Source organism: Symphalangus syndactylus, chromosome X (assembly GCF_028878055.3).
Source record: "Symphalangus syndactylus isolate Jambi chromosome X, NHGRI_mSymSyn1-v2.1_pri, whole genome shotgun sequence".
Classification (NCBI taxonomy): Eukaryota; Metazoa; Chordata; class Mammalia; order Primates; family Hylobatidae; genus Symphalangus; species Symphalangus syndactylus.
In genome coordinates, this window is record NC_072447.2 from 109,802,564 (window position 1) to 109,816,228 (window position 13,665).

General features: G+C 37.3%; 1 protein-coding gene across 1 annotated transcript in view; it reads left to right on the plus strand.

The window, feature by feature from the left end:
• The first annotated feature begins 339 nt into the window (after window positions 1-339).
• The window catches only part of NRK (Nik related kinase), a 135,644-nt gene continuing 122,318 nt past the window's right edge, over window positions 340-13,665 (plus strand). The window contains exons 1-2 of the mRNA XM_055267555.2: window positions 340-396; window positions 9,028-9,093. Coding sequence (XP_055123530.1) covers window positions 340-396; window positions 9,028-9,093 — 123 coding nt within the window. The remainder of the gene's footprint in view (window positions 397-9,027; window positions 9,094-13,665) is intronic.

Genomic DNA, 13,665 nt, shown 5'->3' on the forward strand with positions numbered 1-13,665 from the left:
CCCACCCTGAAAGAGGCGCACCCTGACGGGGCAGACACAGCGCTCTCGCCACGGAGCACCCTCCTAGCTTCTTCGTCTCCAGGACGGACGCTCAGGCTCCTCTCTCGCCTTAGCCCAACTTTCTTTCCCGCCTCGCAAACTCCGGTTTCCCTCCACTCCCAACTCTTTTCACTCCACGTTTCCCCTCCTCTATCTCCCACGCCACGAACCCCGATCCCCAAACTCCTCTCTCCCTCCCTCCCCTTTCCCCTCTCCTCCCTTCAACTTTTCGTCCGCTTCCACCTCAGACTCTGCGCGCACCCAGTTCAGTCGCCCGCTCCCGTTTGGCTCCTCGAAGCCATGGCGGGACCTGGGGGCTGGAGGGACAGGGAGGTCACGGATCTGGGCCACCTGCCGGTGAGTAGAGGACGCCCGTCGCCCCCCGAAATGCTCTCTTTTGGCGGGTTCTGAGTACCAGGGGGAGCGAGCGGATGCCCTCAAAACGGGCTAGACCAGGACTTCGACGGGTCCCGCGGGCGCGGAAGGGGACCCTGGGAGCCGGCATGCGGAAAAGGCGCCCCCTGGGCACCAGGACCTCACCGAACTCCAACGAAAGGCAAAGGCACGGGGCGGTGGGAAGGAGAGACAGAGAAAGAGATGGCAGTGGGGGTGCTACGGACCCTAAACAGCGGGGCATTTTAAATATGTGACCCGCCTTGTCTAGCGGAGCTCCAGTACCTGTCCTAGCCCGCTCGTTCCAACAGAGGTCAAAAAGTGCAACGTCGCGTGGCTTCCTGAGAGTACTCCTCCCTGTTAACCCGCCGCCCCGTCGTTTGCTGCTGCTTTTGCCATGGGAGATGCTTACTTGTGGGGTGACCTTTTACTTTTAGGTGACGGCTACTAGAAAATTAAGGCGTTTGAGTCCTACTTTTCTTATCTTCTAATACACTTTCTAAAACCTTATTCTTGCCAGGGCAGCGTTCCTGATTTAGTGTTGTGAGAGTGAAAGAACTCGACGCCGTTTGGGGAAGGAATGAATTCTGCACACTCGATTTTTTTTTTTAATATTATGTTCCTTACCCAACCAGATTTAGCTTTTTCTTGTGGTTTTCATTTGTGAGCTCTTCTTTTCCCTAATGCCCAGCTTTCCTCTAGAGTTGTAATTGATTGGTAAACTATTATCGCCGTCGTAATTAGTAGATTTATTATTTTGGCAGCGCAGTTTATTTCATTGGCATCTGGTTTCTGGCTAATGTTGGATCCCACCCAAATCCGTGTTTCAAGTTCCCTTTTTAGATTGGCATTTCACTCGTACCCTGTCTTGAATGCAAAAGGCCCCTGGATTCTCCGAAAGGGAATAAGCAGGCACCGCGCTGGAATGATCACCAGGCAACTGTAGTTCAGGGCAGTGGCCTGCTTGCTTTGAAAAAAGCTAAATATTAACCTTAAGGTTATAGGACTATTCAAAGTCTATTGACTTAATTTTACACATATTTGGCATTTAAAGAATGTGTTTTTGATTATGACAGAAGCCTGCCTCCCTCAAAAATAGGGCATTCCCAAAGACTTCCCTATATAATTTTACATTAGATGATGTATGTGGAGAGGTAAGGTGGTACACATGGGTAACATTTTACCAAATTGTTCTCTGCCATTTAAAAAAAATCAATGCAAACGTGAATTACAGATATTAGTGTTGTGATTATTTATGCTGCTTCATAAAATATGTCACAGAACTTTTTAAAATTAAATCTTTTCTCTTTCTGCATGCACCCAGAATTTCTTCCTTTCAGTGTGCATACATGAGATTTCCGGAATATGGAGGCCTCAATTGGTAGTTTCCTTTCTAAGCAGAACTTTCATATTCAGACTAGATTTGCACCCAAGTAAAAGTATAAAACCAAGGAATAAAATGTTACTCTTCCTCTAACATTCTCTGCCTATGGTTGGGAAAAGAGAAAAAAAGCAAACTAGGGCAGATATGTGAAACTGATGCAGGCAGGTGGGCAAACTGAAATAAACTCCCTTCTAAATATGACTAAACGGGTGAATGGGAAAGACCTCATAGAAATGATAGGGCAGGGAATTCCAAACCCAAGGAAAAAAAGAAGAAAAGGTTTTACTTCCACAAAAAAAAAAAAAAAAAAAAAAAAAAAAAAAATGTGGGGAAATGGCCCAGACTACCTGACCGGGTCATGGCCCTGGGACATAAGAATTTGGTGGAGCCCAGGAGATAAGAGGAAAGGCTGCAGTCTTTACACTGTAGTTCAGTGGAATATTAGTTTCCGGGAGGTTGGTGGAGTGGGTGTGTGAGGAGGGTAGAAAGATAAGATTGGTTTTTAATGTAAAGGGAGTAGCGAGAAGATACAAAACTTCAGGACATTGATGCTTGGCCTCATTTTACAGACTTCATGAAAGTCTCATAAAGTCCTCAGATTCTAACAATTTCTAAATTTTATACATGAGCCATTTTGTCTCATGTGTGGGTTTTCACTCTTTGAGCAAATTACGCACAATTCTCCCCTGTCCTCAAACACCTAGATTCAAACCCTAAGAAAACTAGCAGAAGAGCAGTAGCATGCCCTTTAGAATTTTCTTTACTATCAAATTTTTAGACATGGAAAAGTTATTGTCGCTTTGGTCACTGAGTTGCATTTTTCAGCTATTTGGGGTTTCTTTACATTTGATTTATTTTCTGACTCTTTGAAGAAATAAAACCAAATGAAGAGGTGAAGAGACATCTTAATCAGTTGTGTTGAAGTTTGCATTTTGATGCAAAGTAGAGTTGATAAAGCAAGTAAAGAAACCTTCATATGATGGTATCCCTTGCAGTAATTATCCTCAATAGGACATATGTGGAGGTCAGAAAATTGCCATCTGTAAACACCAAGTATACCAATTTGGCAAGAGCCAGACAATGAGGGAAGATTGAAACCTTGGAGTTGCAAACTGAGAAAAAACATTCAGAATGTGGAAGAATAAGTAAATATGACTCTAGTTTAAGATTGACACATTATGTCCTTTGCAGGCCTAGCCAGCTAAATGACCACAAGACAAAGACCCTTGAGGGAGGATAGACTTGCTTTACAAATTGAGACTTGAAGAAATTGGTAGCTTATTTGGTATTTCGGTTATCAGATAGATATTATTTTTAAACCTAAAAGAGTAAGCAGGAATGAAAGCTGGGAAACAAGAAAGGGTGAGAAAATTATATAACTTTCAACATTAAAACATTCAGTTTTATACAATGATATAACTTTTTCACGTAATGCACTAAAATCAGAGACAAAATAAGAGAGCCAATGTAATTACAATAGATCAATTCCATTATGTTTGTTAATTAATGAGTTACTGTAATTTTCTGATTTTCTATTGAATAAATGTTTTCTATAGGTGAAAAAACAAAAAAGAAAGTGCAGAGATTTGTGGTTTGTGTTTCCTTTCTGAAAAGAGAAGTACAAAGCTTTATGTCTTTATATATATCTTTGTAATATATGTGTGTATGTATATTCACCTTGCCCACCAGCAATACCTAGGGATGTGCGTGTATGCCTCTCTCTCTCTCTCTCTCTCTCTCTCTCTCTATATATATATATATATATATATATACACATACACACACACATATATATGTTTGGGTGATATATATATGGTAAGATATATATATGATAATATGTGATAATATATATTTTATGTATCTATTCCTAGTATATATATACCATATATATATCTATATATAGCATATAGTATATATAGAGTATATATAGAGTATATATAGAGTATATATAGCATATAGTATATATAGATATATATGGTATATATATAGATATATATTTATATATATATATTTATATATATATATTTATATATATATATTTATATATATATATATATTATATATATATAATATATATATATATATTTCTAGTATGCCTGTGTCCTTGAGACTGGAAACTATTTCTTCCTCTCCAAATCTGTCATGTCTTTCACTATGACTATCCCCTTTGCCTTCTGTGCCCAGTACGGTAATGACATTCCTCACGGCTGTGGCCTTGGTATTTGACACTGCCATGTGCAGTCCTAATCTATATTGGGGTCAGGATTAGACAGGCCTTGAGGGGACAGTAGTGGCAGAGGTTATCTGAAATAGCACATGATCCAAAAACTATATTTGAAATACATTAGGCTTATATTTAAATATAACTGCCAGCTCTACCCAGACCAGGCCTGCTATCCACATTTGGTCATGAGAAATTTCCCACTTTACCAAGTTCCTTAGCCCCCTGTTTAGAAGCAGTTTTACGTTCATTTCGGTCAACTATAATTGAAATATTCAGCATAATCCTCAATTACATATATATAGAGCATCACCTCTGCATAACACTGCACATCAGTTTATTTTCTCAGTCTTTTTTCCAGTTTCTAGAGCAATGGTTTTCATATGGTAGTGCACAAGAACAGTGCACAAAAATCAAGAATAATTTGGAGATTTTGGGACCCATCATCAAAAATTCTGATTTCATAATTCCATGGTAGGTCCAAGGAATCTGTATTTTTAACAGTATTACCCAGATGATTCTCATGTAGCGAGAGTCTATACATCTACAGTTTGAAAAACACTGGTCTGGATGAAGAGATTTCCCCTTTAATGCCACCATGTAAATTGTGAAGCCCATTCCTCTGACTATCTCCGAAACCCACTCTGGCACTCATCTTGCCATATCCATCCCTTTCATGTTCTCTCTCCATAAACTCTTTTCATAAAATTGCTGTTTCTAATATTACAAATAAAAGGAGAAAAGCCTCTGCTATCTCCTTCAAGGTACTGTGCAGTCTCCTTCTTTTTGCAGCCTGACTGCTGGAGCGTGTTTCCTCACTCTCCTTTACTATCCTAAATTTGAAATTTCTTGCTACTCATGTTGACCATTTTTGGTTCCCTTTTCTCCTTAGTCTCTGCCACATTTGGTTCTGTGGATCAGCCTCTGCTTTGAAATTCTCTCCCTTGACCAGTTAACACTGCTTTCTATTGACTCTTTTCCTTCCAGTTACTCCCATCCCTGGCTTTTATTAAAATTAGCCATCAAGATGGTCTTTCTTCCCTGCCCTTGAATTCAGGAGACAGAAACAACTCCCCCAAATTTGAGATTTCAGTGGGCAGCCAGACTAGGACTTTTAAACTGTAGGAGATAATTTAGATGCATAGAAAGAGATAATGAAAGTACAACAGGTTCAAACATGTTTAAGACTTAGATTTTTTGTAATTTATTGTAAGACAAACTAGAAAGTAGTTTCTTCTTTACTGACCATTTTGTATACCCAAATGGGGCATCAAGACATACTAAACCCCCAAATAATCTCTAAATTGGTATAGCAGTCATAGATATGAACATCTATCCTCTTCTGGTTTTCTTATCTCATGGTGGCAGGGCAGAGGAAAGGACCAAATAATTATGGAAACCCCTCTGACATGGAACTTCTATTTTCACAGTGACCAAAAAGATTGCTCCTTTCCAATTCTTCCTTCCTTGGAAACCCAGAATAAACTTGCTCTGACTGTAAGTGCAAAATATATGAGGAATTTGGCGTTGTTAACCTAGTATTAAGCATAGTCCTTCTCCCCTTTTCCCCAATTTAATGTTTAGTCTTGAAAGAGAGTAGCATGGAGGTGGGGAACAAAAATAGCATATAGAACTAAAGAAAACATTATAGTCTTAGAATATATGAATACTAAGTTGAGCTGCCTTTAAGAAGAAATTTTTAAAATGTTCTTTTATTAAACATGAGTATGAAAGATGGTTTGGTCATTTGAGAGCAGAAATCAAGTTTCCTGACATAGATATGAGGCCTCCATGAATTTTGACAGGCATTTTATTCTAGTCCATTTCCTTGGTGTCTTTTTTGAATAATTAGATAACTGTATTCAAATCAGGGTAAAGTATGTGTGTTATTGAGGACTAGAGAAAGGAATAAAGAAATTTAAGACTGTGCTCAAAGATTCAAAAATAAAGGTTGTACAGATGTTACGATAATTCTCTAATATATGGTATCTTTTCCAGCTAAAATGCAGCCTTAACTATAGCAAAGAATAGTTTACCAATAGGAATCAGCTAACATGTTTGATTATTTTGACAGATGGCGAAAGACTGTTTCTCCAGAACTAACAATGTCTAAAATAAATCCTTCAATGATATCCATCACATAAATATGCTACAGTGATAAAGTCTTCAAGTCAGTGCCTAGTAACTTTTTTGTTGGCTTTTCTCTCATAAATCTTTCAATGACTTATAATGAAATATCCTTAATAACAAGGATAATATAATGATATATTTTTACTTCTTATATCCTAAAAATTATCATTTTAGATAAATTACGTGTTCGTTGGGAGTGTATTTCTGGAACTATTTCTTTGAAATGATAACTGTGTATTGTTATCTTAACTTTGATGATCATTTTGAAAAACTAAGCTGCTAGGCTGCTGCTTTATCTAACAATGCTTTTATCAATTCAGTGGAAACATCTAGATTTTAGAATGATTGATAGACTATGATTTTTATCTGTAGAATTTTAGAGCTGCGAGATCACCTATCACAACACTTTTATATATGTGAAAACTGAATCCCAGAGAGAGTAAATAACTTACCCAGAGTCATATAGTTAATTAATGGTAGAGCTGGAGCTAAAATTCAAGTCTTCTGACTCTCTGTCCAGCTGATTACTTACTGAATGATGTAATCCCAAAGCTGTGTCATTTTTCTATGACAGTTTTGCTAGATTACACAAATATCACAGCAGTTTTAAGGAGTTTATAATTTCATTCATCTAAGTTGCATATGCTCAATAGTTTTCCTGTTTAGCTTATATTTATCACAGCAATAAAAATGTTTTCAAACAGGATTAAACAACGTTTGTGTATATAAAATAAACTTTCAATAAGGTATGTGAATTTCCAAGAATTTGCCAATGTTCTTACTGTTTTGTGTATAAAATGGCATCTACTCATGCCTCATGTAAGTTTTGCTAAAATAGCAAAATAGGCTGCTAGACTAAAAGTTCAAACAGTGATAAAATTCAAGAAACCATGTTTTGTGGTGAACAATCAAGGAGTACCCATATATAAAGGTAAGAAAACAATACTTGAAGATAAATATGGAAGCCTCACAACTCTATCCCAAAACATGTTATGTTTTGTTTCCTATGATGCCGCATTTAGGGTTAAGTCACAGAAAACGTCACTTTGTGCCATGAACAGGTATTTAGCAGATGCAAAGTTTAACTTTTTATTTTATTTTATTATTATACTTCAGGTTTTAGGGTATATGTGCACAATGTGCAGGTTTGTTACATATGTATACATGTGCCATGTTGGTTTGCTGCACCCATTAACTCGTCATTTAGCATTAGGTATATCTCCTAATGCTGTCCCTCCCCCCTCCCCCCACCCCACAACAGTCCCTGGAGTGTGATGCTCCCCTTCCTGTGTCCATGGGTTCTCACTGTTCAATTCCCACCTATGAGTGAGAACATGCGGTGTTTGGTTTTTCGTCCTTGCGATAGTTTACTGAGAATGATGGTTTCCAGCTTCATCCATGTCCCTACAAAGGACATGAACTCATCATTTTTTATGGCTGCATAGTGTTCCATGGTGTATATGTGCCACATTTTCTTAATCCAGTCTATCCTTGTTGGACATTTGGGTTGGTTCCAAGTCTTTGCTACTGTGAATAGTGCCACAATAAACATACGTGTGCATGTGTCTTTATAGCAGCATGATTTAAAAAATTGTCTAATTTTCTTAAAATGATGCTCTTTTAATATAGTGATCTTGCTTTGTTATTCATATTTAGTGATGGTATTTCTTTCTTAACAGCTGTTACAGGTTGGTGCAAAAGTAATTGCAGTTTTGCCACTATTCTAATGCCAAAGCCGCAATTACTTTTGCATCAATCTGTAATTCAAATAAGTAATCTAAACTTTGTATCCAACAACTAGTCATCATTGTTGCATGTTAAATTTTCTGCTTGTCTAGTTATCACTCAAAAGAATAATATCGGCTGGGCACAGTGGCTCATGCCTGTAATCCCAGCACTTTGGGAAGCTGAGGCTGGTGGATCACGAGATCAGGAGTTCAAGACCAGCCTGACCAACATGGAGAAACCCCATCTCTACTAAAAATACAAAATAAGCTGGGCGTGGTGGCATGCACCTGTAATCCCAGCTACTCAGGAGGCTGAGGCAGAACAATCACTTGAATTCGGGAGGCAGAGGTTGCAGTGAGCCAAGATCGCGCCATTGCGCTCCAGCCTGGGCAACAAGAGGGAAACTCCGTCTCAAAAAAAAAAAAAAAAGAATATTAAAAGAGTACTTCTATTGCAAATAAATGAACTTATTTCTATTTTATCTTTCTAATTGCATCATTAATATGCCTCAGCCTTACATAATTGTGTGCATTTTACAGTTTTATGATAAATAATTACACGACTACTTAATGTCCATACTGCTTATTCTTTTTTGTAAATGAATATAGTCAGTTCAAGGAGATTGTGACATGTCTATTCTTTTGGTAAATGACATTTAGGTTCTTCCCATGTAAATTTTAACAGAACAAGGCAGATTGGAAATACCACTTAAGATAGTTGAATGCAGCCATAAAAAAGGATGAGTTCATGTCCTTTGTAGGGACATGGATGAAGCTGGAAACCATCATTCTCAGCAAACTATTGCAAGGACAAAAAGCCAAATGCCGCATGTTTTCACTCATAGGTGGGAATTGAACAATGAGAACACTTGGACACAGGAAGGGGAACATCACACACCGGGCCCTGTTGTGGGGTTGGGGGAGGAGGGAGGGATAACATTAGGAGATATACCTAATGTAAATGACGAGTTAATGGGTGCAGCACACCAACATGGCACATGTATACATATGCAACAAACCTGCACGTTGTGCACATGTACCCTAGAACTTAAAGTATATATTTAAAAAAAGATAGTTGAATGCTCGCCTAATTTCCTAAGAAGATTAACAATTTTTGTTTTACTTTTTTGCAGGATCCAACTGGAATATTCTCACTAGATAAAACCATTGGCCTTGGTACTTATGGCAGAATCTATTTGGTAAGTTGACTTATATTATTTATTCATTCTTCATCTTCTAATGACAACAAAGATTGTGAGTTAGACACTGCAAGTCACATAATGCCAGAATATGGCATTTCACTTTGGGAGATAAATCAAATTAGATAGCCCAGTGACACCTGTAAGAATTACTGTTTATTATCACAAAAGTAATGGATTGGCTAATCTATAGTGTACCAACCAACCAAACATAACATCTAAAAATAAGCAGAAAATAAAGTCACCAATGGAAAATTGAAGTAATTCAGATAAGATATACCCAAATAAGATATCACTTGTCTTATAGTATACATCCATACCATTCTAATTACTCACATTCAACTGAAAACTGAATGTTATTAAAAGGAATGTTTTCATAACATTCTATATCATACTGTGTACTTGAGTGTGCACGTGTGATAAAATTTGCTAAAGAATCTAACAAGAAAAAATATGAATTTATTTAGTGATTACTTATTAAACACTAAGTATGTGCAGATGCTGTGATAGTCTCTGGGAATAAAATGATGAACAAAGCAGATAAGGTCCCTTCTCTTTTGGGGCTTATGGTTGAGAAATATATGTGAGTAAGTATGTATATGTTATATGTGTGGGGGTTGTTGGGGGAGCCATGCATTACATAAGTAAACACACAAATAACTGTATACTTCTGTATCTGTGGGTTCCACATCCATGGATTCAACCAACATTGTATCAAAAATTTAAAAAATGCATAATGTACAGACTTTTGTTCCTGTCATTATTCCCTAACCAATAAAGTGTAACAACTATTTATATAGCATTTACATTGAATTAAATGTTATAAGTAATCTAGTCATCACTTAAATTATAGTGGAGGATATGTGTAAGTTATATGCAAAAAAATTACTATGCCATTATGTATCAGGGACTTGAGCATGCCCCGATTTTGGTGTTCACGGGAGGCCCTGAAACCAGTCCCCCACAGATACTGAGGGATGATTGTAATTGCAACTGTAATATAAGATCTGTAAGAAAATTCTTAGTGATATAAAAGCATAAAGCAAGGGGGCTTAATTTAGATTGAAAGGTCAGTGTTGATCTCCCACTCCCTGGAAAGGGAAAGTGACCATTAAACTGATATCAGGAGGATAAATATGAGGTAACCAAGAAAAGGTGTGGTTGTAGAGGATGATGTTAATATATTCTAGGTGGAGGTATGGACAGTGTTAAGGGCTGGTTTGGGGATGGGGTGCTTTTGTAGCCGTATCACACTGATCAGGTACCTTTCTACTCTCTAATATGGGGAATTGACATTTTCTCAATCTTGTATAATGTTCTATATAATTGCAGTGCTCTTTTTGCCCAGGCCTGTTGCTCAAAAACTGGATTACTGTCCTTAGGCTGATCCTTACAGCAGACTGATCACAGGTCCTCTACATATAGGTTGTGTAGAGGTGTCCTGGTATAAGCCCAGAGGAAGGGGCTTCTTTCTAGTTCAGAAAAGGGTGCCTTTTTTCTTGCCAAGTCTTGCAACTTTGGGACTACATCTACCCAGAGGGGCTTCTTTTCTTATTCATCTGCCCAGGTAGGAATGGAGGATGCTTTTTAAACTTTGCACAACAGCTCCTATAGGGCCTGCTGCTGTGGCTCACTCCTGTAATCCCAATACTTTGAGAGATGAAGGCAGGAGGATTGCTTGAAGCCAGAGTTGAGATGATCCTAGGCAACAAAACAAGACCCTATCTCTACAAAAAAATTAAAAAGAAAAAGTTAGCCAGGTGCAGTGGGTGTGCGCCTGTAGTCTTAACTACTCAGGGGTCTAAGGCAGAAGGATCACTTGAGCCCAGGTGCTTGAGACTGCAGTGGATTATGTTTACACCACTGCCCTCCAGTCTGGGTGACAGAGCAAGACCTTAGCGCTTAAAAAATAAAAATAATAAAATAATAAACTAAATAAAGCACCCATAGCATAGAAACTGAGTAGTAGAAATAGCATGTGGACAGGTCTTAAAAACAGAAAGAACCTTGGTGAATATAGGGAACAGAGGGAATGCTAGTATTCATGACCAAATCTTTTCAAACCATTTTGATCATATCTATTAACAGAACCAATAAGCTATAGAGGGTGATATGATATAGACTGAAATATATTGCTTATGCTACCTCAATTGCATCCTGTACTGAATGATTACTTAATATTTGTGTGATCTAGGTCAGTTTTGCCACCTTATACATAGATACCTACATCTTATACATAGACAGAATATTTATGGTACATTTACAGTCTCCGTGGCTCTATGCACATTTTAGTTCCTTAGGGTGTGTGTGTAAGTGTGTGTGTATACTTGTTCTGATTCAAATGTATAGAGGCACCAGATGTGAGAAATAAAAGCTCAGAGTCATATAAAGTAAGAAGCAAGGTTAAAATTAGACAACACAGAAAGATAGCTACTCATTATCATTCATGTGATAATGAACTGTGATGGCACCAAAAGAAGAAAAGTAAGAGGGTAAAAAGGTAAGTTATGCATGTGAATGTCCTTTTTTAAAACTCAGAGTTTATTGGGATATAATATATATTTGGTAAAATTAACTCTTTTAAGTGTACAACTTTATGAGTTTGGACAAATGCATACAGTCATATAACTGCCACCACAATCAAGATTTTCAATGTACATCTTAAACTAATCACTGTCTAGATTCAAGGAGTATTCTACCTCTTCACTGTGTGGTTTCCCAACTGGTGTACTAGGGTTATGGCTGTCAGGCATTTTGCTTTTACATATGCTAGAAACCCACAAAACTACTGTACTTTCCCTATACTTACTCTTTTCCCTGTTTTCACTACTACTATTTTTAAAATTTAGCTAATCAATTATCTTTTACAGCAATTAAAAGTCAGAAAGAGTCTTTTATGTTTATCTTCATTTTAACCATTTCTGGAATCTTCATTTCTTTGTGTAGATCCAACTTTCTCTCTGGGATGTAGAACTTAAGCCTGAAAAACTTCCTCTAATATTTCTTATAGTCCAAGGTTTCTGGATAATGAATTATCTGCTTTTGTGTGAAAAGTCTTAATTTCTCCTTCATTTTTGAAAGATATTCACACTGTGTATAAAATTGTGGATTGAGAGTTATTATTTTTTTCTTTCTCTCAGCAGTTTAAACATGCCAATTTGTCTTCAGACTTGCATAGTTTCTGAAGTCTGCTGTAATTCTTACCTTTGCTCCTTTATATTTTGTCTCTGGCTTCCTTTAAGATTTTTCTCTTTGTCTTTGTTTTTCAGCAGTTTAAATATGAAATGTCTGGAGGTGTGTGTGTGTGTGTGTGTGTTGAAAGGATATTTATCTGAGATAATGGTTAGAGATCTTTGGGGTTCGCTTAGCTTCCTGGACATGTGGTTTGACATATTTCATTATTTGGGAGAAATTTTTGGCCTTTATCTTTTCAAATATTTTTTCTACTCTATTTGCTTTCTTCTTCTTTTGGAAATCCAATTTCATATGTGTTAGGCCTTTTGATATTATCCCTCAGTTCTTAAATGCTCTGTTTTGGAGTGTGTTTGTGTGTGTTTCATTCTTTTTTTTCTCTTTGCATTTCAGTTTTGATCAATTTTTTTTTCTATCTTCACTTTCACTGATTCCTTTCTCAGCTGTTTCAAGTCTACTTATGAGACTGTCAAGGACATTCTTCAACTATATTACTGTTTTTCATTTCTAGCTTTTCTACCTGACTCTTTAATAGTTAACATGTGTACTGAAATCCCCTATTTGTCTATTCATGTTTTTCATATTTTTCACTAAAGCATTTCATGCATTAATCATAGTTATGTTAAATTCTCTGTCTGATGGATTCAACATCTAAGTCATCTCTGAGGCTGGTTATGTTGATTGCTTTGTCTCTTGAGAATGTTTTTTATTTTGCTTTATTTCACAATTTTTGTTTAAATGACATAGTATGTAGAACAGTAGAAATTAAAGTAAATAGTATTTATTTCTTGACATGGGCACACTTTTTCAGCTAGGTTGTTTATATCGGCATTCACTCAATCTAATAAGAAGATAAACTACATTTGAATTATGTTGTTGATATATTTACTCTCAGTTCACTACCAGTTTCAGATTCCTCTAATACCTTGTGCATATGTGGGGGTTGGTCTTCTGGAGAGTTTTTCTTAATATCCCTGTTCTTTTCTCAACTTTCCATCTTCCCTGTGTATCTGTGCTTCAAAGAGGTTCTCGCTGCATGCTGTTGCCCTCCCCTAATGGTATACAGCTATTGCTTCTTCTTAAGTGCTCATTGGCCTAGTGGTGTGGGCAGGTAGAAATGCTGTTTTTCTGCTTCGACCTCAGTCTTGTAAGATCCTGGGCCTCTGTGTCACAGGAGTGAGACTTTCTTAGTTATCCTTTCCCTCTTCTAGTGGTAGGATACTTCTAAGTGTTTGGGCCCACAACTAATTCTTGCCCTTCCCCCAGAACTGGAGGACTTTTTTTTTTTTTACCTTTCCCCAGCTGCAGTAGGTCTTCATCTTTACCCTGGGGAGAATACACTTTGCTGCCTTTTCCCTAGGGCTTAAGACTTTTATTCGT